This window comes from Barbus barbus (assembly GCF_936440315.1).
Source record: "Barbus barbus genome assembly, chromosome: 6".
Lineage (NCBI taxonomy): Eukaryota > Metazoa > Chordata > Actinopteri > Cypriniformes > Cyprinidae > Barbus > Barbus barbus.
In genome coordinates, this window is record NC_136734.1 from 29,337,580 (window position 1) to 29,360,592 (window position 23,013).

The 23,013-nt window shown below is 36.9% G+C and overlaps 1 protein-coding gene across 1 annotated transcript in view; it reads left to right on the top strand.

Moving 5' to 3' along the window:
- The window catches only part of LOC306871889 (neuronal PAS domain-containing protein 2-like), a 54,576-nt gene that overhangs the window by 14,203 nt on the left and 17,360 nt on the right, over window positions 1-23,013 (top strand). The window contains exons 2-4 of the mRNA XM_079420124.1: window positions 20,901-21,306; window positions 21,453-21,509; window positions 22,073-22,227. Of these exons, the coding sequence (XP_079276250.1) occupies window positions 21,233-21,306; window positions 21,453-21,509; window positions 22,073-22,227 (286 nt within the window). The 5' untranslated portion in view covers window positions 20,901-21,232. The remainder of the gene's footprint in view (window positions 1-20,900; window positions 21,307-21,452; window positions 21,510-22,072; window positions 22,228-23,013) is intronic.

Genomic DNA, 23,013 nt, shown 5'->3' on the forward strand with positions numbered 1-23,013 from the left:
AAGTGTCTGGTTAAGGCTAGAAGTCATACTGGGCATGTGCAAATCAATATCTTTTTCTTTTTCAATATTGTAAGGGGTAGGTTTAGGGTTGGGGTAGGTGTAGGCTAAAAAACACAATCTAATAGGTAGAAAATTTATTTCATTGTTCGTTTCCAGTCGTAGCTGGATCCATTCTAGCCACATATTGATTTCATTTTTTAGCATGACTGCTAGCAGCTAGTTTGTTGTGTTCTGAACAACCTAAAAGTCTGGTAGTGTGTGATCCTCAGTCATTTATGGTGCATTCACATGGGACATTGGCATTCATACTTCTTCTTTACTTTGAATAGGTGTCATCATGCATTGCAGAACTGATTTGGGGGTCCGTTGAGTCACTGGAGTTGCGTGTGGCAGAAGTTAAAATGTTTAATCTTTTCAGGTTTCAATGCAGGCGTCAGCCAATCAGATAAGCCAATCAGATCTGCAAATACCCTAGCACGGCCACTAGTCAATCACGTTCATGCAACACTGGAAAAGTAATGTGATTGGTTGTTGTCACTATGATGGTTGCATCAGCACCACGTTTTAGATACGCCCTCTGTCAAGCGTCGACACTTATGCCCCATGTGAATGCACCGTTAGTGTATGATGGCCAGTTTTTCCTCTGTGACTGTTTACAAAGTCAGTAAGTGTTTGATAAATCTGCTCAGATTTTAAAAGTCATGTAGTGTATTCCAGACTTAAGTATGTTCACAGTGGGGTCCAAAAGTCCATGTTAAAAAAACTATTGTGTTTTCCTATTTAATTTCAAAATAAACAATCTTTTAGGATTTTGAAAAAGAAAAAAATACAGAAAATTGATATGGAGAACTACTTAAATTTGTCATTGTTCATGCAACCTCCTTTACACAGAAAGACAGATTAATCTCAGATCTTGCATGATAAGGTTTTGCACAAATTTAAAATTAAGCTAGTTGTGCTACATTGAAAGGATGCTAAGTACATATACACAAACATTCTTGTTGGAACGACTGCATGTTGTGTGTGAAGAATCTTTTAGTCAAGTCCTTCTCAGTGCTGTTTTCTTGTTGAGCTCTCACATGCACGGTAAGAAAAAAATTGTGGAAAATAGAAAAGGCACTAATTATCTGTCAGGATATTGTCCGTTAAGTTTATGGACATTTCCTTTAATCCTAACACAGTACAATGCAATGCATAATTCAATATAAGGCTAAAACTCCTGTGAAAAATCCTATATATTACCTTTATTCCTATACAGATTCCATTATATTTACTCTGTACATTGGGCCCTGTTTTTTTTAGACTTCATGGAGTGCACAGTCACTCTATTTGCTTGAAACTGCTTTTGGAAATAATTGCTTCAATACATGTTATTTGCATGTATACATTTTAAACTTGCATTACATAAATTTGTATTTTAAATCATTTCCATTATGCTGAAAAACAATAAATTGAAAGATGATTCTATTTTTTTTTTTAAGTGCTCAGGCACTTTATTAATTAAAAATTGTTATTTTAACAATGGCAAGAAAGGATGGAAATAAAGATATGGAGCCACTGTTCATTGAGGACTTGAGAGTTTGTATTTTTAATATTATTTAAACATGTAAAAAAGACATGAAAAAATAATAGTGCAGGGCCTCTTAATGCAATTCAATTCAAGTTTATTTGTATAGCGCTTTTTACGATACAAATCGTTGCAAAGCAGCTCTACAAGAAATTAAGTTTCCACAATATATTTATATATTGTAGAACCTTAATATATTTAACTTATGGCAAAATTTGGTAATTCTGTATGTTGTCTGAGCTTTGGCATCATGTTTTCTCAGGTGTTCGGTCATCTCAGATCATTTAAGGGTTGGATCCAGACTGAAGCTTCTGACATTACTAGTTACCATGGGATGTTAATCCTGTGGCAGAAACAGAGAAACAAATAGAGACATAATTATCGTAGCTGCTGTTCCATCTAAGCAAAAATTGCCATCTAACCCAAGCTAAAGAATAATAATAATGTACATTTGATCAGATATAAATGCAGTACAAGATTATAAGATGCATTAATGCTTGGCTAAAGAGATGTCTTTAATCTAGATTTAAACAGAGAGAGTGTGTCTGAGAGTGTGTCTTAAAGGGGTCATTGGATGCAAAATTCACTTTACAAGTTGTTTGAACATAAATGTGTGTTGGAAGTGTGTGTACACATCCATCCTATAATGGTAAAAATCCACCCAGTGTTTTTTTTTTTAAATCCCTATTTTAAAATCCCTTTTCTCAAATCAGACTGTTCTGAGATTCTGGTTAGAATGACGTAGTTCTGCACAGGCCGCTCCCACGATAGTTGATTGACCTTAGACCTGTCCTGATTGAGCTGAGAGCTGTCCTCCATTGTGTCGACTCCGGTGCAGGGGAAGACAAGAACGTCTCAGATTAAGTGATTGAAGTGTTTAGTTGTTGGATGTAATAATGAACATAGCAGTCATCATTTACTCCTGACATCTGAGCTGTTGAAGATGCAGAGGATTAACATTACTTTCGTTTTGAAGGGAATGCGCCGATCCCTGATCTTCACATGAATCATTCGTGATCCAGCTTCATCTACAGAAGAAGTGTGTATAAGGGGTTTTTATGAATCTTTGCAAATCGCCTTTCCTAATAACGTGCTAGTTATCCAGTTTTGCGGCGAAAGTAAATGGTAGTGCTCGTCATTCCACAGAAGAGAGGGACAGGGTCAGCAGAGCTCATTAGCATTTAAAGCAAAAAGGACTAGAATGGCTTGATGAAAACAGAGCTGATTTTGACAGGGTAAAGGTGTTTTTACACTACCATTGAGAAATTGTAACCAAAGTATGTTATAGACTTTTCATGGAGACCCTAAAGAATCATATCAACTTGTGTACAATGGGCATCCGATGACCCCTTTAAGGCTTCCATACTAAAATACTTGATGTAAAGAATGAATTTTGCAATTCCAAAAACATGTGGTTTTGCTCCAGAATGAAAATAGACTTCACAGCAGAGTCAGACAATCAACCCCTTACCAAAGCCACCCTCCCATTTTCTCTCTCTCTGTCTCTGATGTTGCCTGCATAATTAAGTGATCACTGTTCTGTTTGATATAAAGTAGCTCCCTGTTAAATTAAAAACAGGCCATTTTAATTATAGTCTCTCTTCCCTTAATTAGTTTGTGTTTTTCCCTCTAACTCTGTATAATAGACCCCTCACTCTCTCTTTTTCTTTCTGTCTCTCTTTATTCTCTTTTCCGCACAAACACATAAAGGGAGAGGTGAAGCACTGCATCCTTTTGATGACTCTTGACGGTAAAGTGAGAGTGCACACACACACACTCATGAACAGCCTTTTACTTGATCTAATATGTGATGATTAGCTTTTTCATTTAGCTGGGTCAGACCACATTAAGATAATTACAATTATAAAAGAACAATGTGGGTTTACTACAGCAGCATAGGACACACACACATGTGGATAATTGCAACACACACCGTCACACAAGCATAAAAGACCGGAGCCCAGAACAGCCGTATGTTATGATGACAGTGCTAGGGAGTGAATAGAAAGAAGGATGGATAGACTGAACGATGGCGCTTTTGACGTGTGAATAGATAGAGGAAGAGAGAACAGCAATTATCTCGGCTCAGAGAGTAAGATGACCTCCTGTGAAATGATCATACAGTTTAGAGGTATATTTCTGGCTGTGGGATTTTAAACATCTACAAGTCTTTCCTGTCCTCTGAGATTGACGCAAACTGCTGCTTTACTCCAGCTGACCTACATAATCTTGTGTAAGGCTCAACAAAAGAAGCTCATCCTCACTCACTGAATTGAACATGAATCAAGCATTTTTGAAATCTTCTGCATGTTATGAATTGCATAGACTTACAATTAATGCTTAAGCGATTAATATATATATATACACTCACCTAAAGGATTATTAGGAACACCTGTTCAATTTCTCATTAATGCAATTTTCTAATCAACCAATCACATGGCAGTTGCTTCAATGCATTTAGGGGTGTGGTCCTGGTCAAGACTATCTCCTGAACTCCAAACTGAATGTCAGAATGGGAAAGAAAGGTGATTTAAGCAATTTTGAGCGTGGCATGGTTGTTGGTGCCAGACGGGCCGGTCTGAGTATTTCACAATCTGCTCAGTTACTGGGATTTTCACGCACAACCATTTCTAGGGTTTACAAAGAATGGTGTGAAAAGGGAAAAACATCCAGTATGCGGCAGTCCTGTGGGCGAAAATGCCTTGTTGATGCTAGAGGTCAGAGGAGAATGGGCTGACTGATTCAAGCTGATAGAAGAGAAACTTTGACTGAAATAACCACTCGTTACAACCGAGGTATGCAGCAAAGCATTTGTGAAGCCACAACACGCACAACCTTGAGGCAGATGGGCTACAACAGCAGAAGACCCCACCGGGTACCACTCATCTCCACTACAAATAGGAAAAAGAGGCTACAATTTGCACGAGCTCACCAAAATTGGACGGTTGAAGACTGGAAAAATGTTGCCTGGTCTGATGAGTCTCGATTTCTGTTGAGACATTCAGATGGTAGAGTCAGAATTTGGCGTAAACAGAATGAGAACATGGATCCATCATGCCTTGTTACCACTGTGCAGGCTGGTGGTGGTGGTGTAATGGTGTGGGGGATGTTTTCTTGGCACACTTTAGGCCCCTTAGTGCCAATTGGGCATCGTTTAAATGCCACGGCCTACCTGAGCATTGTTTCTGACCATGTCCATCCCTTTATGACCACCATGTACCCATCCTCTGATGGCTACTTCCAGCAGGATAATGCACCATGTCACAAAGCTCGAATCATTTCAAATTTGTTTCTTGAACATGACAATGAGTTCACTGTACTAAAATGGCCCCCACAGTCACCAGATCTCAACCCAATAGAGCATCTTTGGGATGTGGTGGAACGGGAGCTTCGTGCCCTGGATGTGCATCCCACAAATCTCCATCAACTGCAAGATGCTATCCTATCAATATGGGCCAACATTTCTAAAGAATGCTTTCAGCACCTTGTTGAATCAATGCCACGTAGAATTAAGGCAGTTCTGAAGGTCAAACACAGTATTAGTATGGTGTTCCTAATAATCCTTTAGGTGAGTGTGTGTAAATATATATATAAAAAAATATATCTTTTTTTTCCACAACACTTCTTTTTGGTCGTCGAATCTGATGGCTGAGGGGTCTTTCCACTCATGAGATATTCATCCAATATCACACAGGAACCTTTTTAGCGTTTGTATCACTTCGCTTGCATTTCTCGCAGCAAGTGTCGTGGCGGATGCCTAAATCCACTATAATTTTATAATACTGTTTTTGTGTCACAGAATATAGGCTAGTTTTAAAAGTTTATGCAAGAATGTAGTTGTTTAGACTTCAAATATGCAGTGTGGTAATAAAGAATAACGCTTTTACATTTTCGGAGATGTGAGCTCCAGGGCGTCAGCAGCCGTTCAGCGTTCATGAACCAGCTGAGAGCGGCCTTACCTCGGCCAGATCTTCTGGAATTTGCCAGTGGCTCTGATGTCTCTATAGTGGTTAAACATGAGATATAATTTGTTTTGGGTAAACCTAATGGGCAGTCTTTTGTCTCATTAATCTATTATTTGTTCCAGAGCAAATAGTTTTGGCTGAGGGCAGAGTCTAATAACATGTTATTTTATATAACTTTAATGCTGTATATCAGAGCACTGCCTTTGTACTTTTGACTGAATTGCCTTGCAACGTTTATGGTGGTTGTTTGTTGTTGTTTTTAAATATTACTTATTTAGTATCAGTTGCAGGTAATCACACTGGCTCAGTCCATCTCTCTCTCATAATATTCTACATAATACAGTTAGCTTTTACAGTAATACAATAAGCTTTCAATGAAATATAAATATGAAAAAATAATACATATAAATGCATGTACATACAAATTAAAAATGGGTTTTAAGGCTGAGACACACCAAGCCTACGATCGTCCGTCTGTCGGGCTAGTTTGTTTTGGTGTGTTCCCTTCGTCAGGCTCATGTCGGTGGCAGTTTGCCCAATTCAACATGTTGAATCAGCGTCGGGCTGTCGGCACGAGAGAGAACTCTGATTGGATGTTCAGTTTAGCGAACGAGCCAGTGTCAGATGAAAACGAGGGGGGTAGTAATTTGGCAGGGAGTCAAAAATGGGCACAGCACCGGCCTTTAAAAACATTCACAATAGAATTTTTGGATATGTTTGTCCATGGAAAGTGTTTGGACTGTTGAGTATTGTTGGTGAAATTTGTTAATTAAATGACTCTATTCTCGCCACGGCATGAATACATGGTGTATATAAATAAAGAAGCTGAAATCTCTCAAGAACTAGTGATTTTCATCAACTTTGTGTGAGAGAGATATCCAAAGATCAACAGAAACTGATTCACAGATATACACAGTGAAAGATGAGAGAATGTCAGTATTTCTATTTCTATTGCCTTTTTATTAGGATAGGACAGATCTGAACTGACAGGAAGTGAAGTGGGAGAGAGATGGGGGGCAGGATTGGGAATGGTCCTCGATTCGGGATTCGAACACAGGATGCCAGTATAGCAGTATGGAGCTGTATGTTGGTGTGCTGCCCACAAGGCTATCGGTGTCGACAGAATGTCAGTATTTCTGATGTTTCTCTTGACGTACGAGTCAGGATGTGATCTGTGGGATCAAGAAGCAGAGGTTTGTAATAGGTTATTAATTAACTGCTGAAATTAATCTGACTGTAACTTGTCACTGCTAGACTAGTAAACAAAATACTGTCGGACAAAAACAAGATTTGTCCTCAAATTTGAATGATTCCCTGTTGCTTAATATAAACCATCAACACTTAAAATTGCTGATCAAATCATAAGCAGAAGAAACAATTGCAGATATACGTTTGAAGAGAGGCATTTGTTTTGCTCCTATAAAGGGAGAATCTGATGACTAGATTGTGAATTCCTTATGAACAAATCACTTCACATGTAGGTTGTTTCTATGGCACACATAAACACACACACACCCTTGACACACATCTGCTGTGTGATTCTAAAGAGGAAGTTCTTGTTATTATTTCCTGAACTTCTGAATGTTGTTTGCTCATAAAAGTCACTTATACTGACAGGAGTATCAATTATTCTGCTGGACCACTAATAATCTCAGAAACTCTGCTACCAAAGCATTCAATTCTCTCTCTCTCTCGCTCTCTCTCTCCCTTTCTTTCTCTTTCTCAGTGTCTCCCTGGCGCTTGTGCTGGTGTTCCACTGACCCATATTCCTCTGGTAGTTCTTTAAAGCTACAGAGCCACAGTCAGCTTTCAGACCAAAGCCATAAACCATAAAGCAAAACACAAAAGAACGAAAGAACAAAAGAAAGAGAGAATTTTTTTTTATCTTATTATATACCCAATGACTCATGGCATGATGAATCTAAAACTCCCTCCATTAAGAATTGTCATCAGACTTTAATTGGTTTTATAATAATGAGCAGAGTTTTGAAGCTACTTTTGCAAGCACATCATGGCACCTAAAACTATTAACATATTAAGAATAATGCATAGCAATTACATCTATTTGGTGAGTACAGTAAAAATGCATGGAGCCACGCAGCTGATGTGTTTGAGAGGTTTAGCTGCTCTTCTGCCCAGCGGCTATGTTAGACGGAGAGGCTGATGGAGGATTCTGTGTTTACCATGGCAACCAATATTGTGTCCTGATACAGGCTTTCCGGCATCACACATTATTTCTGCTTTTGCTGATTAAAAAGATGTTCCATAAATGTATCCGTTTTTGTGTTGACAGCATGTCTTATCCTATAAAAAAAGTATGCAGTGCCAGAAAGTTTTAGTGCTTGAAGTGTTAGATTTGATTTGTTTAACATGTATTTATTTGATTAATTCAGTGCAAATTCTATTATAAACCTCAGTAAACTGTGCCATATAGCATCATTATTTCAGCTCCTGACACTGCTGCAGCAGACCCAGTTTCACCTTTTGCTGCATCAGTGGAATATGTGAGAAAACTACCTCCAAAATAGAGCAGGATGTTTACGTGTGCCTTCAAAAGGTAGCTCTGGGCTCAGCGTCTTGTAAAGTTGAGCATCCCAACATACATATATTAAGCCTGGACATATTGCAGTCACTTCCAACAACTGCCATGGTCACTGTCGAACTGTCACATTGATTTTTTCATAGACATTTTGCATTGTGCTGTACGCGTCTGTTCTACTTAAATTCTCCCTGACTTATTGCTCTTTTGCGATTCTGTTTTTTTTAACTACCTGACAGAATCGCTTTTTTCACACAAACTGCTCTGCATATATCTTTCCAGTCATGTTTAATAAGCATTGTCTGTTTCATCCCAAAATACTCCTAAATTTCAACACTCTTCATGGTCTTGTAATGCAACCTTGAATTTTTGGAAAGGCACTCTACAAATAAAGCATAATAACAATAATATTTGTTTCTGCGATCGGATGTACATCTAGGTGCATGAGTTAACCAAAGTTATTAGTTATAATAATGCAATTTATTAATGAACTTTTATTTGATCTTTACAGCACTTTTTTGTGCTGTGTGAGTTAATCGTTTATTTGATTAACTCACACAGCACAAAGAGTTGTATCATCTTGCAAGGGTTAGTAACACTTTAGTATAGGAACCAGTTCTCACTATTAGTTGCTTATTAGCATGCATATTGGCTTTTTATTGGTACTTATAAAAGCACATATTCTGAAGGAACATATTCTACATCCCTAATCATAACCAAAACCTAAACTTAACCTTACTAACTATTCATAGGCAGCAAATTAAGAGTTGCAAAAGGCAAAAAAATGTTATGAGAATGGAACCTTAAAATAAAGCGTGACCATTGTTTCATTTATTTATTCCACGGTATTAAAGAAACTGTTGAGGCAACGTGCATTTGCGAAAGGCAACCGTCAGCTCCACATAGAGAGACACGGGCTGACAGCAGCATGACATTCACCAAAAGAGCTGATCGCCTATGAAAATGATTTTAAAAGGATTGCTGTCGAGCGTTTATGTTGAAGTGCGTTCCTGACGCGTGTGTCTTTTCTCTGGCGCGTGTGTGTGTGAGGCTGCTGTCGTTGGTTGAGTATTTGAGCTCCAGTCTGACCTACTTTCGTACTTCGCTTCAGCTCAGCGCTGTTTACAGGCGCTCGTCAGCGGAGGATGTGGACCCTGTAGCGAAAACACGCCGAGTCGCGTGCGCTCCCGTGCCGCTTTTATCCTGGGATTCTTCAGTTCGTGTGCTTTGTACATATTTTGTCCCGTGTCCGACTTCAGAGTGGCTCTTTCGGGGGTTGTTTATGAGCTCACTCGTGGATTCGGTTTGAGAGGCGCGGACGAGGGCAAAAGTGAAGTGTGGATCGGTAATCCTTAACGCACGGTAAAATATTCCCTACGTTATATATAGTAATGCAAACAAGAAAGTAAGACAATTTATGGAGCATTTAAAGATCGCTCGTTTGGTTCCATTGGATTCTTCTCTTTTTGTGGAATCTAAGTGGACATCTTAAGTTAAGGAGTTGTGAATAGCGGGTACTCGCTGGAATCGCCGGGTTCTGTGATGTTACCGCGCGCTTTCCTGCACCCTAATCTTTTTATCCCGTGCGCAATTACGGCAATGAAAGCTTGTTAATATTTAGTCTGTGGATTTTGCTAGTTTGACTGTCTTGGTGCCGGATTAATCTGAAATCTTGGAATGCGGTCAAAATGGGTCACTGTACAATGCGCTGAATCCGGTATCTCCAGCAGCATAAAACCTGCCTGCTTGGACGATATGTGTCACTTAATGTGTACTATTGAGACTTGAATAATGACTTGAACCCATTTGCACTTGTGTGAAAAATTCATAAGAGCTCCTGTCTGACTTAATTACACGATATGTTTCATCCTTATGTTGTAACAGCATGGTTTCACTTACCTCGGGGTTTTAAACATAAGAAAATAGCTGAGTTGGTTTGATTTTTGTTTTATTCTACTAGTTCCATGGCCTGGGGCTGGAAGTGCGTGTTTGGGTTCTGTTTGTTGTGGTTCAGGAAACAATTTGGATTTTGCAAGTAACAATTTAAGGGCAGCGGACGCGTAACGTGCCCATGGACTTTTTAAAGTTAAATTTACACGAATGTATAAAGAAGCTACGAATGAATTGGACTACATGTTTTAGTCAGAGCGTCTTCAAACAGACTATAGCAAACAGAAGTCGCGTTTTGTCTGAGGAAGCAACCATTGCAAGAACGCCGCTTTTCCAAAATTAATGAACAAAGTTATGACAAAAAGATTATTTAGCACTTCATTACAAGTGTACGTACCACATTGTTAATGTACTTTATTATGCATGCAGCTTTTTAGATTCATATTAATTATGTATTAAATATTTAGAATAGTTCTAAAAGACTAAAGCTTTGAAACAAATTGCTGCAAATTGAAATAGTTTTTGATTAAATGTATTAATTTAGCAATATCCAGAGCGGCTTACAAATGAGGAATATTCCAAGCTCTTTATTAAAAGAACCAACATTATCAATATGCCAGTTGTGATGTGCAAGAGCAGAAATGAAGTTTGGGATGTGGTGTCTTTGTTGTTGGTTGTGGATTAGTTAAAGGGATGTTCACCGAAAAATGAAAATACACTCATAATTTAATTACCCTCATTTCATTCAAGTTTATTTGTACAGTGCTTTTTACGATACAAATCGTTGCAAAGCAGCTCTACAGGAAATTTAAGTTTCCACAATATATTTATATATTGCAGAACCTTAATATATTTAACTTATGGCAAAATTTGGTAATTCTGTATGTTGTCTGAGTGTTGGCATCATCTGAGGTCCTCTGAGGGGTTGGCATTATCTTTTCTCAGGTGTTCGGTCATCTCAGATCATTTAAGGGTTGGATCCAGACTGAAGCTCATGTCATTCCTAGTTACCACGGGATGCTAATCAACAGAGAAACAAATAGAGACATAATTAGTGTAGCTGCTGTTCCATCTAAGCAAAAATGATTTGTTCAAACCAAGCTAAAGAATAATAATAATGTACATTTGATCAGATATAACTGCAGTACAAGATTATAAAATGCATTAATGCTTGGCTAAAGAGATGTCTTTAATCTAGATTTAAACAGATAGAGTGTGTCTGAACCCCGAACGTTATCAGGAAGGCTATTCCAGAGTTTGGGAGCCAAATGTGAAAAAGCTCTACCTCCTTTAGTGGACTTTGCTATCCTAGGTACTACCAAAAGTCCAGAGTTTTGCGACCTTAGGGAGCGGGTTGGATTGTAGCATGGTAGAAGACAAGTTAGGTACATAGGAGCTAAACCATTTAGGGCCTTATAGGCAAGTAATAATATTTTGTAAATGATATGGAACTTAATAGGTAGCCAGTGCAGAGACGGTAAAATTGGGGTAATATGATCATATTTTCTTGACCTGGTAAGAACTCTAGCCGCTGCATTTTGGACTATCTGTAGCTTGTTTATTGAAGATGCAGGACAACCACCTAGCAGTGCATTACAATAGTCCAGTCTAGAGGTCATGAATGCATGAACTAGCTTTTCTGCATCAGAAACGGATAGCATGTTTCGAAGCTTGGCAATGTTTCTAAGATGGAAGAATGCTGTTTTTGTAACATGGGAAGTATGATTTTCAAAGGACAAGTTGCTGTCTAATATAACACCCAGATTTTTGACTTTAGAGGACGTAACAGTACATCCGTAGTTGCAAATTGTAATCCAAGAGATTCTGTGTACTGGTTTTTGGTCCAATAAATAATATCTTTGTCTTATCTGAATTTAAATGATTGGTCATCCAATCTTTTACATTTTTTACACAATCTATTAGCTTAGTTTAGAAGTTTCATCTGGTCTTGTTGAGATATATAGTTGAGTATCATCAGCATAACAATGAAAACTAATCCCGTATTTTCTAATAATATTACCAAGAGGCAACATGTATATTGAAAATAGCAGAGGACCTAGGACAGATCCTTGTGGTACTCCATACTTTACTGGTGATAATTGAGATGACTCCCCATTTAAATGAACAAAGTGGTAGCGATCGGACAGGTAGGATCTAAACCATCTTAAAGCCTGCCCTTGAATACCAGTATAGTTTTGTAATCGATCTATGTGTGTGTCATGGTCTATAGTGTCGAACGCAGCACTAAGATCAAGTAATACTAGCAATGAGATGCAGCCTTGGTCTGAAGCAAGAAGCAAGTCATTTGTAATTTTAACAAGTGCAGTTTCTGTACTATGGTGAGGCCTGAAATATAAGCTAATAGCAGACTCGAGAAATCAAAATAAAACTAGTGATAACAAGGCACTCTGATTTGTTTTGTTTTAGAATGCTATAGGGGATATAGTCACACGTTACAGAAACGAAAATGATAGTGTATAAAATAGTTTTTAATATAGAAAATAGACGATAAAGAATCAACTTGATGGAGCTCAAACTCAAAACACAGTCACAAATCGTTCCAAACATGCATGACTTTCTTTCTTCTGTGGAACATAAAAGAAGATGTTTTGAGCAATGTCTCACTCTCCCTGTGTGTGTGTGTCTGTGTGTGTGTTGCCAAAACAATGACTTCCATTCTATGGAAAAAAAAATGACTGAAAAATGAGTAAATCATGACTGGATTTTCCTTTTTGGGTGAACTATCAATCCCTTTAAGTGATGGTTGTGGGTTAAGTAGGTTTAGTCCTAACCCTAACCCTTCCCAAAAGTATTTCATGTCATTTAGAGGCAAGTGCGAGCATGTGTGAATCTGTGAGTTCTTGTAATATCACATATGATGGAGGCTGTTGCATGTTCATGTGATGGATGAGACTTGCATGAATCTTTGTAAACTTGTACAGTGTGGATGAGTGTGTAGATGTGTATTGGAGCTTATGCCTGGGCCCCTTGGTCAATGGTGTGTGTGTGTGCTGCTGCTGTACGGTGGGCCCCTGGTTAAAGGTGGGCTCTCGGCTTCATGATAATACTGTAAACAGTCAGTGATGCAATAATTCCCTCACCTTTTACACAGGGGTCAGGCTGTTTGGCTCCTGGAAATCACCCTTTGTTGTTCTCTCTCTGTCCTTATCTGTTTTCCTCTGTCTCTTGCCCTGATCAGGAGCCTGTTGTTACTAATTACCATTTGTATAAATACTTCTGTAATTTCTGTGTAGGGCTGTGCAATTAAATTGTATTCGATTATCATGCGCATCTCGTCAGTAAAACCGGTTTCTTGATTAGTAGTTAATCGCATCACCTTCTTTCAAATGGAGCGGGAATTACTACACAGAACCATTCACTAACAAGCAATTTCGTGTTCATAATCGAAGGCGATTCGTCTGCCTTTTTTTTTTTTTTTCTGTTTTTTGCTTAAAAATACCGTTTAAAATACAGTTTTCTATTTGAATATATTTTTAAATAAAATGTTTCATGGCAAAGCTGAACATTTAGCAGCAATTACTCCTGTATTCAGTGTCACATGATCGTTCAGTAGTCATTCTAATATGCTGATTTGGTGCTCAAGTAAAATTTCTTATTATCTATATTGACAACAGTTGCTTAATATATTTTTTTGTGGAAAGTATAATACATTATTGTTTTGGATTCTTTGATAAATAGAAAGTTTAATACACTTATTTTAAAGAGCATTTATGATCTTTAATAACAGTATACATGTAGCTATTTACTGTCAATTTTGATTAATGTTTAATGTGTCCTTGCTGAATAAAAGTATTCAAGCTCTATAATGGTCCTCATTCACAAGCAGAACAAATTTTGGTCAATGTCGTTCGTACGACCATGCATAAATTTGTACTCCGTTCAATAAGAAATTTGTTCTGCTCATGTTTCATGAATGAGGCCAGTACCCACATCTCTGGGCTAACATCGCATTAACACTCCTGTAACACTGCATCAACATTGAGCTAAAAGTGTGCGTGTTTTCCTGTTGCTGCTGTAACATTCTCGAGTGTTTCCACCCCTTCCGGAATCATCCTGGGGCCCCTATCAGCTCTCAACACTGAGTGTGACCCTTGACCTCTTTCTGAACCAACAGCTTCTTTTACACACTCCTATGTCTGATGTGTGTGCATTTATTTGGTCATGTTCAGGTGTTTGTTAGCTTGTGTGTATTTATGTGTTCATTGTGTGTGTGTGTGTGTGTGTGTGTGTGTGTGTGTATGTAGAGAATAGGGAAGATTCTTATTAGTGAGATGTTACAGAGAATGGGGAAGGAGTTAACTCTCTGATAAAAGAATAATCACATTCTTACAGTGACCGCTGTTCTCTTTGCTCAGTTTATTATTTTATGTGCTGTGTGGTTGCTTTTAGCAGACAATACAGCAGATAGATAGATAGATGATATGTGAAATTTAAAAATATAATTTAAATACTATCTTCACACTTGCATAATTAAAAAATTGGCAGAAATATTCTGTTCATATTTTTTATTTGTTTATTTTTTCTTCACACATAATTGTCTCATAATTCACTGTGTCCTTGGTAACAAAGTAAGCAAATATAAAAAAATAAAGAAATAGTGGCAAATTGGCAGAAATTAGAGACAATTAAGGCCCGTTTACACCAAGCTTTAAATTCTTGAGCTGCATATAGTAAGATGGATTCTGATTGGATGTCAATGTTTGTATTGTTCATCAGCTGGAAAAAATCGTTCTGAAAGTGATTCCTACAATATAGTTTCTCTGTGGCTTTATCATTATAGTTGTGGTGTTGACTCTGCTATTCTTTCATATTGAGAACGATTTTTAGAACTATATCTTTGTTCGTTTATCTAGTGTAAATGCATCTGGTTGTTGAAGGCTCATATGTAAATTTTACTCCTCCCAAAATGGCCAAAAATAAAGATTTGACAGTGTGCGGCTTTCGTCTTTCAGTAGCTAGATACCACAATGCTACTGCAACATGCATCATGGCCTGTCAGAGATGAGCAACTCTCTTCAGCAACCATGTGCAAACCGATGCAAATAAAACACACCGCTTGCATCACAATTTGCGGAATTATCAATTTTCAACACAGTCATCATATTCATTAAAAGCGGTGAACACTATTCTCTCATCAGAACGGTCTTGAAATCAGCTATTTTTGGTATGGAAACCAAATTTTTCACACAATGAATGTGGAAATGGGTTATGATGATTTCATGTAAAAAAATAAATGAATATGTATGACAAAAAGTTTCCAGTAGAGTTACAATGTGACCTACATACAACAGCAAGAATGGAAAACTTGGAAATAAAAATGACTGTAGATGATTAAATTTGTGCTTTTTTTAGTTGTTAATATCTATTAGGAGTGTTTGAAAGTTGTTCATCCTGTCTATGCTCTGTACTTTCCAAGAGGTGTCTGTGTGTCTCAAGAAGTGATTGTTAATGTGAACTTTGAATTGAACTCATTGCTCTCTCTCTCTGTGTGTGTGTAATTTGAGGACACGCGGTAGGCTGTAAACATGTATCTGTGTGAGCTACACATCACTGGGTAGATTCTGTGCGGACAGTTCGGTATGATTTTTTTCTAAAAAATACTAGATCAGATCATTTCCAATATTCGTTTATGTCCTGTTTAAGGGGAGTGTGTGTGTGTGTGTGTGTGTGTGTGTGTGCCTGTGTAAATGTGTTTAGGTTAAAATATTTGGGTAAGGAGGGGTGGCCAATTTACAATTTTTTTTATTTTTTTAGATATTTTTTTTTATTTTTTTTGGATGTGCCTTTTGTTTGTGTTTTAGAGGCAAAAAGAGAGATATTCAGGTCTTTTTCTGCATGGGAGAAAAAAAATCTCCTTTTCTCAGTGGCTTCCTTCATGTGGTTGAGTCTTTCTCTTCTTTTCTCCTTTTGTGTCTATAAACTGTTCATAAACAATTTATTCATGTTTTATAGTTCTGTTTGCTCACATTGTTCACATTGAGTACAGCAGTGTTTTAGACAGCAAGATGCTCAAACTCAGGAACTTTATCTACATTACATTTACATTTAGTCATTTGGCAGACGCTTTTTTCCAAAGCGACTTACAATTGGGGAATACAAAAAGCGATTAATCTTGAAGAGGCAATCAGACAGAGGAAGTGCTCGTAACACCAAGTCTCAGTCATTGTTCAAATAAGTGCAAGCTAGTAGGTGGAGAGAAAGAGAGGGAAAGACATGATTCATGATGGCGCTGATGTTTTGTAATATGTGATGTGTTGAAGCCAGTGTTGGCTTTCCTCTAGCAGTTGTATAGTTTTAATTATTGATCTTGAAGTAGTATGCTGCTAAATTGGTTTCATCCTAACTCGTGTATTAATTAAACTGTTTTTTATTTTTTATATCCCTTGGTGGTAATTATTGAAAGTTTGTTTGTTTTCAACTTAAAATTTAGTGACATGATCGCAGTGTGTGCATGAGTAGGCCTCCATTTTGAACATTTCTATCATATTTGAACAATACTGTGATAATATTGAAAACCGTAGTTATTTTGGTCACTATAATCGTGATATGAAATGTTCATACCATTTCATCTTTACTATTAGCACAGAATTTGCTATTAGCAGAGTTTGCTGTGTTTTTTATTTGCAAAGCTTTACGCTGCTGTTTGCAAGACTTGATTCTGATTGGTCAGTTGCAGTGTGTAGTTGTCAGACCTTTAAATTAGTGCTGTCAAATTGATTGACCACTAATTTGAATATGAGTAACAGAGTTTGTTTGTATGTGCTATTATCAGCGTTTGTTCTGTTTATTGTAACTGAGAGTTGAACGTTTTAATAGGCTTTTAGCAAAGAGAGAGTTGTTCGTTACTAGCACAGATTTGACCATGTTTGTTATCATGAGAGTTTGCTGTGTTTATTACTTCTGGACACATTGCTGAATTCATTATCGGCACACATTGTATATTCATCACAATGATTGCTGTTTATTATAAGCAGACAGTTTGCTGTTTATATTATTGCCAGAGAATTTGCATCATTATCATCAGAGTTTGCTGTTAATATCAGCTGAGATTTTATGTTTAACAGAGAGTGTTTATGAGAAAAGAGTTTGTGTTAGGAATGAGTCAATCGTGAAATAAAACTGACTAGTCATCTAGTGAGGTTGACTAGAATTTTTTTTTGGTTTGATTTTAAGAAAATAATGCTCATTAGCATGCTGTGTGTTAGCATTTAGCCATTAAAACTTCTTGGTAAAACAGTAAAATCCTCTCTGAAAATGTTTTCTAAATTCATTCTCTTTAAAGCACAAGTGATACACACATGCCAGATAGTCATCCTTGGCCATTGCTTCACAACTCAACCTGTTTCTCCCCATGACCATTGCATTTTCAAGCAGTTAAATTTTACGAAATGTAGCTTGAAACTTTTGAATTCTGTTCTTTTCTGTTGTGCTCCATCCAGCTGCTCTAGACTTGAACACAAGACTGCATCCTACGTGCTCATCATACAATAGACAGAGAATTTGCTGTTTATTATTAGCAGAAAGTCTGCTGTATTAATCATTAGCTGAGAGTTTGCTGCGTCTCGCTCTTTGTGTCCCTTCTCTTTCATCATCTTTTTCATTTTCATTTTAAATGTGAATTAAATACGAAACTGTAGTTCAAAGGCTTGAACTATTTGTCAGACACAATTACTGCGTGATCTGTATACAAGTGTATGTGTGTGCGTAAATGTGAGTGGATATGTGTGTATACAGTATGTGCTGTATTTCTTTTATAAAGTATAAAAAAATACAGCTTTAAAAACAAATACAAACTTTTTTATAAAGTTTGTGAAGGTGCTGTATTCTAATTCTATCCAGCTGTACCCAATCTTACTGCTTCTCACTTGTGCTTGTCTGGTCATCACCACTGTTGTGCAGAAACTATTCTTAACCAACTCATGTATGGTAAAAATCATAATCTCTCTCTCTCTCTCTCTCTCTCTCTCTCTCTCTCTCTCTCTCTCTCTCTCTCTCTCTCTCTCTCTCTCTCTCTCTCTCTCTCTCTCTCTCTCTCTCTCTCTCTCTCTCTCTCTCTCTATTAAATTCAATTCAAATGAGCTTTAATGGCATGACTGTGTAACATATCACAATGTTGCCAAAGCAATAAGTATATTATACAAACATACAGATTAATAAAAAAGGGGAAAAATAAACACACATACATGTCCAACTTATCACAGCGAAAAGAGAAGGGAAAAAAGAAATAACAGATTAAAATAATACAGAGTAATTGTAAATGGTCTCTCTCTCTCTCTCTCTCTCTCATTGCAAACACTCACATTTGTGTAAATTGTGGGTGATATATAGCAAGCACATTTCTTTTAGTAACATTAGAATTGCCAGCTCAGTTTTGGGTTTAGAAACTTTCCATTACAACCTAATAATTCTAAGGATAATAAATATTTGTATTTTCATTTTGTCCTGAAATAAGACAATTGTATTACCTGGGCTAGCATAGCTGATTTCACACATCTGTCAGTGTGATGTTATGCAGAGCAAAACAGGTTTTAAAAAGGTGTGTGTGTGTGTGTGTGTTTGAGAGAGAAAGAATATAGGTCAGTCATTATCTCACAAACACGTACCTCTTCTCGGCTGATAAGTAAAAACTGTCAGATTTCTGGAATTGTTACATAAACCACAGATGATGTGTGTATATGTGCTGATAGTTTAAGCACAGTGACAGAGTACAATAAATGTTTCCTATTCATATTTATTTATTAATTTATTTATTAATTTTTTTTTTTAAATGGCCACTATTGTTTATTTCCTATTTGTTTTTTGAATAATAATTAAAAAAAACTGGCAAGGAAGATTTGGGTGAAGCTGTTTTCAGATCCTCTGAATGAAAGCCTGCAATCAGGGTCAAGTTACCTTAAACCATGCAGCTTCCTCCAGTGCTAATTTAGTCAACTAGTTATTCAGGCATCCCGCTGACTATTTGATTTTGAAAACATATTTTTGTAAATTCATGTGCCGTTTAAGCAGAAAGTTTATATATTTTAATTTATATTCTTGGTGTTGATGGTGCTGCTAACCATATTGACTTGCGGTACTGGCAAATATTCCTTTTAATAATTATTTAATAATGGCTGACGCGTCATCGTATCTGGAGCGGTCAAATAGGGAATCTACACATATCTATGGTCTACTCTTCACTCCACGGAAGAGAGGGGTGGAGTAAGCAGAGCTCATTAGCATTTAAAGCAAAATGGACTAGAACAGCGTGCTGAAAACAGAGCTGATTTTGACAGGGTACAGAGGTGTTTTTACACTACCACTGAGAAATTTCAACTAAATTATGTTATAGACTTTTCATTAAGACACTAAAGAATCATATCAACTTATGTAAAATGGGCATCCGATGAACCCTTTAACTATGCATCTCTCTCTATCCCACTTTTTCCTCTTTATTCTTGTCTGTTGTGTTGGATTATGAAAAGAGCTTGGCGTAAAAGATGTTTCTAGGTCATGGCACTCCTTGCCGAAGCAGCATTTCCTGAGGGTTGTGCCAGTGTTGCATTAACGCTTAAGCATAGGTGGCAACACAATAAGTTTTGTGCATTTTCGTTTCTTTGTCATCGGATATTGCATTAAACTTTTAATGCAAAAATTGATAAAGTGAGTAAGCAGCACCTCAGTTCGAGCAGTTTATTTGAGCTAAAACAGCTCTGATACACCCACAATCTTCATCATTGTAAAGGTTGGCGTGAGAAACATTTGCAGGCAGTTTTTGAATGAGCGTGTGGCTCTAGCTGATGAACAGGTTTCCGTGGCGCATCAACAGATTTATGTGACTGTTTAAGCAAGCGAGATGCAAATTGGCTAAAAAAAAAAAAAAGGTTGAAAATCTATGAGTTTTATCAAACACATTCCATATAGCATGATGATTCTACATATTTTCACTGTGAAAGTAAAGGGAATCGGATTGGGGGAGATGGTTACCTTTTACGGTTTTAATACAAATGTACACAGTTTAAGAAACCTATGGTTTATACCATTAATAAACCTAAAGATTACATCATAATATTAAATTTAATACAAGACAGAGTGTTACAATCAGTGTAACAGTTGAATAACATGTTTAAAGCAAAAGTATTGATGGGACTTTTCAGTTTTAATTATCCTAAATCTATTTTTTTAAATAATTAAATTTTTTTACTTTACTCTTCTAAGTTTTCAACTGTTTACTTTGATTTTTGGCTGATTTTTGATCACGAAGCACACAGCATGTGGTATCTCTACTGGCTTTGGTGAAGTGTAATGTATCTGGAGAAGTGCCAATGTTTTATTCGTTTGACAGAGAGGGAGAGAGAGAAAGAGAGAGAATATTTAATTAATGTCAGTTGTCTTTTTACATTTTTCTAGGCTTGTTAATTAAAAAAAAAATCACTCATTTGAAACTTTTTGTTGATTGTGTACAGAACAGTTTGCTGCTTTACAAAAAGGCAATGAACAAATGTTCTGCTTGTATGATACTTTTAATATTGTTTATTATTATTCAATAAAACTTTATGCTTTGTGCCAGGCATTAAAGATGCATTAAACTTTTTCAACCAGCTTTGTATTGTTTCAGTGTCAGTAGTATATGTAAATGAACAATGTGTAGGCCTATTCTTTATCCATGTAACTTGCACCCAGGACTCAGCAAAAATCCATGTGAACTAAAAAAAAAAAAGAGAGGAAAAATAAAAATATCATTAAAATTACGTATAGGCCTACTTACAGGAGCCTCTAGTCTATAAAAAGTTTTTACGAGTTGAGATCACGTGACCAGCCCAATACTACTTAGCATTGTCAGACACTTTCAGTTACAGAATAAATTAGTCATGTACTAAAGCAATCATAAATGCAGCATAAAACCTGGCAACTAAAACACCCTTTTTGTTTTCTTCAACAGGTTCTTCTGTTTCCATCATTAACTTCATGGAGAGAGAAAACAATCTTACAAGTGTACATTAGCATTAGATGTTGCTGGAAGACAAGCGTCAAGATAAACAATATCTTGATGGTAAGCTAGTTTTTGGCCTTTAAGGACTGGCTAGCTGTAAGAACATAACTGCAGCATCTATTGGCTGCCAATCAACACCGGAGCCTAGCCATCAGCGATTTGTGAGTAGTGGCTAACCACTAGTATTAGGTGGTTAGCGTGTGGTGTCCATTAGGATTTCTGTGGGTGTTTCGAGTGTAGAAGACACGAATGGGACACTCTAGCCTTTCCAGACGGCCTGAATGGGAGAAGGAGTGAGCATGGACAACCTTTTGGAGTTTGGAGGCCTTTGTCCGTCCACCCGGAGGGAATGGGAGTGAGTCTACACTAACGTCACGATATGCTTGTTCTTTTTGCACATTTATAATTCATTTGCCATGTTGTATATATATTTTGTGCGATTTTTAATTTTGCCAAAAATCAATTTTAGATAGAAAACATTTTCCTGTGATTTCCTCTCAGCACAGGCAGCTGTGTGGATGATTTAATGGATGAAGATGAGAAAGACAGAGCAAAAAGGTCTGTGTGTTTAGCTCTTCATAGTCGTAATACACATCATTTTGCAATGTTGAATAATAAAATCCCACATTAGACTGTAAACCTGTGAACTTTAATTGTGTCCAGAGGTGATTAAGAAATCACACCTCTAAAAGCTCTTCACACTTTCATTCAACACAATAGATTTTCCTTGAGATAAAGGGTCTAGGGCTGAGAGAGAAAGAAGGAGAGTAATGAAAATTTGTAATTGATGCGGTTGAAAGGATTTTTGATGGGAGAAAAAAAAAAAAAAAAAAAATATATATATATATATATATATATATATATATATATATATATATATATACACACACACACTTTTTTGCTTTTACTCCCAATTCAGCTACAAATGCTAATGGTCATGACATTTTATTTTTATTATTAAAATACGGGAAAATAAATGTTTTCTGTACCATGAGTAAGAAAAAACAACAACAACAAAAAACACATTTTTGTCAGTTTGCATGACATATGTGCAAACACAGAAGTACATTTATATTCAATGCATGCATTTTGTCCATCTCTCTCTCTCACTTTCTCTGCAGGGCATCCCGTAATAAATCCGAGAAGAAGAGAAGAGACCAGTTCAATGTTCTCATTAAAGAGCTGTGTACGATGCTGCAGGGTCAAGGTCACCCCCGCAAGATGGACAAATCCACCATCCTGCAGAGAACCATTGACTTCCTGCAGAAACAGAAAGGTGAGGGAGAGAAGTCACGTTAAATAAAAACAGATGGAAAAATAAATGTAGTTTGATGGACATTTATGTTGGTGCCTAACACTTGTCAAATTTCTTCTCCAAAGTTTCACTCTCATTGCCTTTATTTTTGTGCTAATATTATCCAATGTGATTTCTTTTGGATATTTCACCAAATGACTTAAAAAAATAATAATAATAATTATATCCAACTCTCTCTCAAAACATCATCTCTCAGTGAACTATCACCTGAAGTCAAGAATCATGATTTTGTTCCTCATATTTGTGTATGCAAGGAATATTTTGTATTTATATTTTATATGTGTGGTCGCATGCAGTTCTAGAGATGAAAAAAAATAATAATTCAGATAAAGTTGATTTTCCAGAGAGGTAAATCTCATTTGAAGACAAGCGAGTTGCTGATGTTATGTTTGGTAGATGATTTGATTTGGTTTATATTATCACTGCCACAATTGATTTAAACTTTGACTGCATTTTATTTCACTAATGCCAGGGTTTACCCATATTTGGAATAATTTTATTTTTGCATTGGTGAGAGGAGCTAACTTCTTTAAGCTCCTGGGAGTATAACTACTAACACCTTTGTGTGTCGGAGCTGCTGTGTGATGTGCCCAGTTCCATTTCCTGTCTGAATCCAGGGCACAGCTGTCAGGCCATCGGCAGAACGTTTACTGGCAGCAGATTTCACTGCTCCTATAAAAAATCCCACTGCCGTTTCCAACTTCCTTACTGTTTGATTGAAATTTCTTTTTATTTTCACCCATTCCA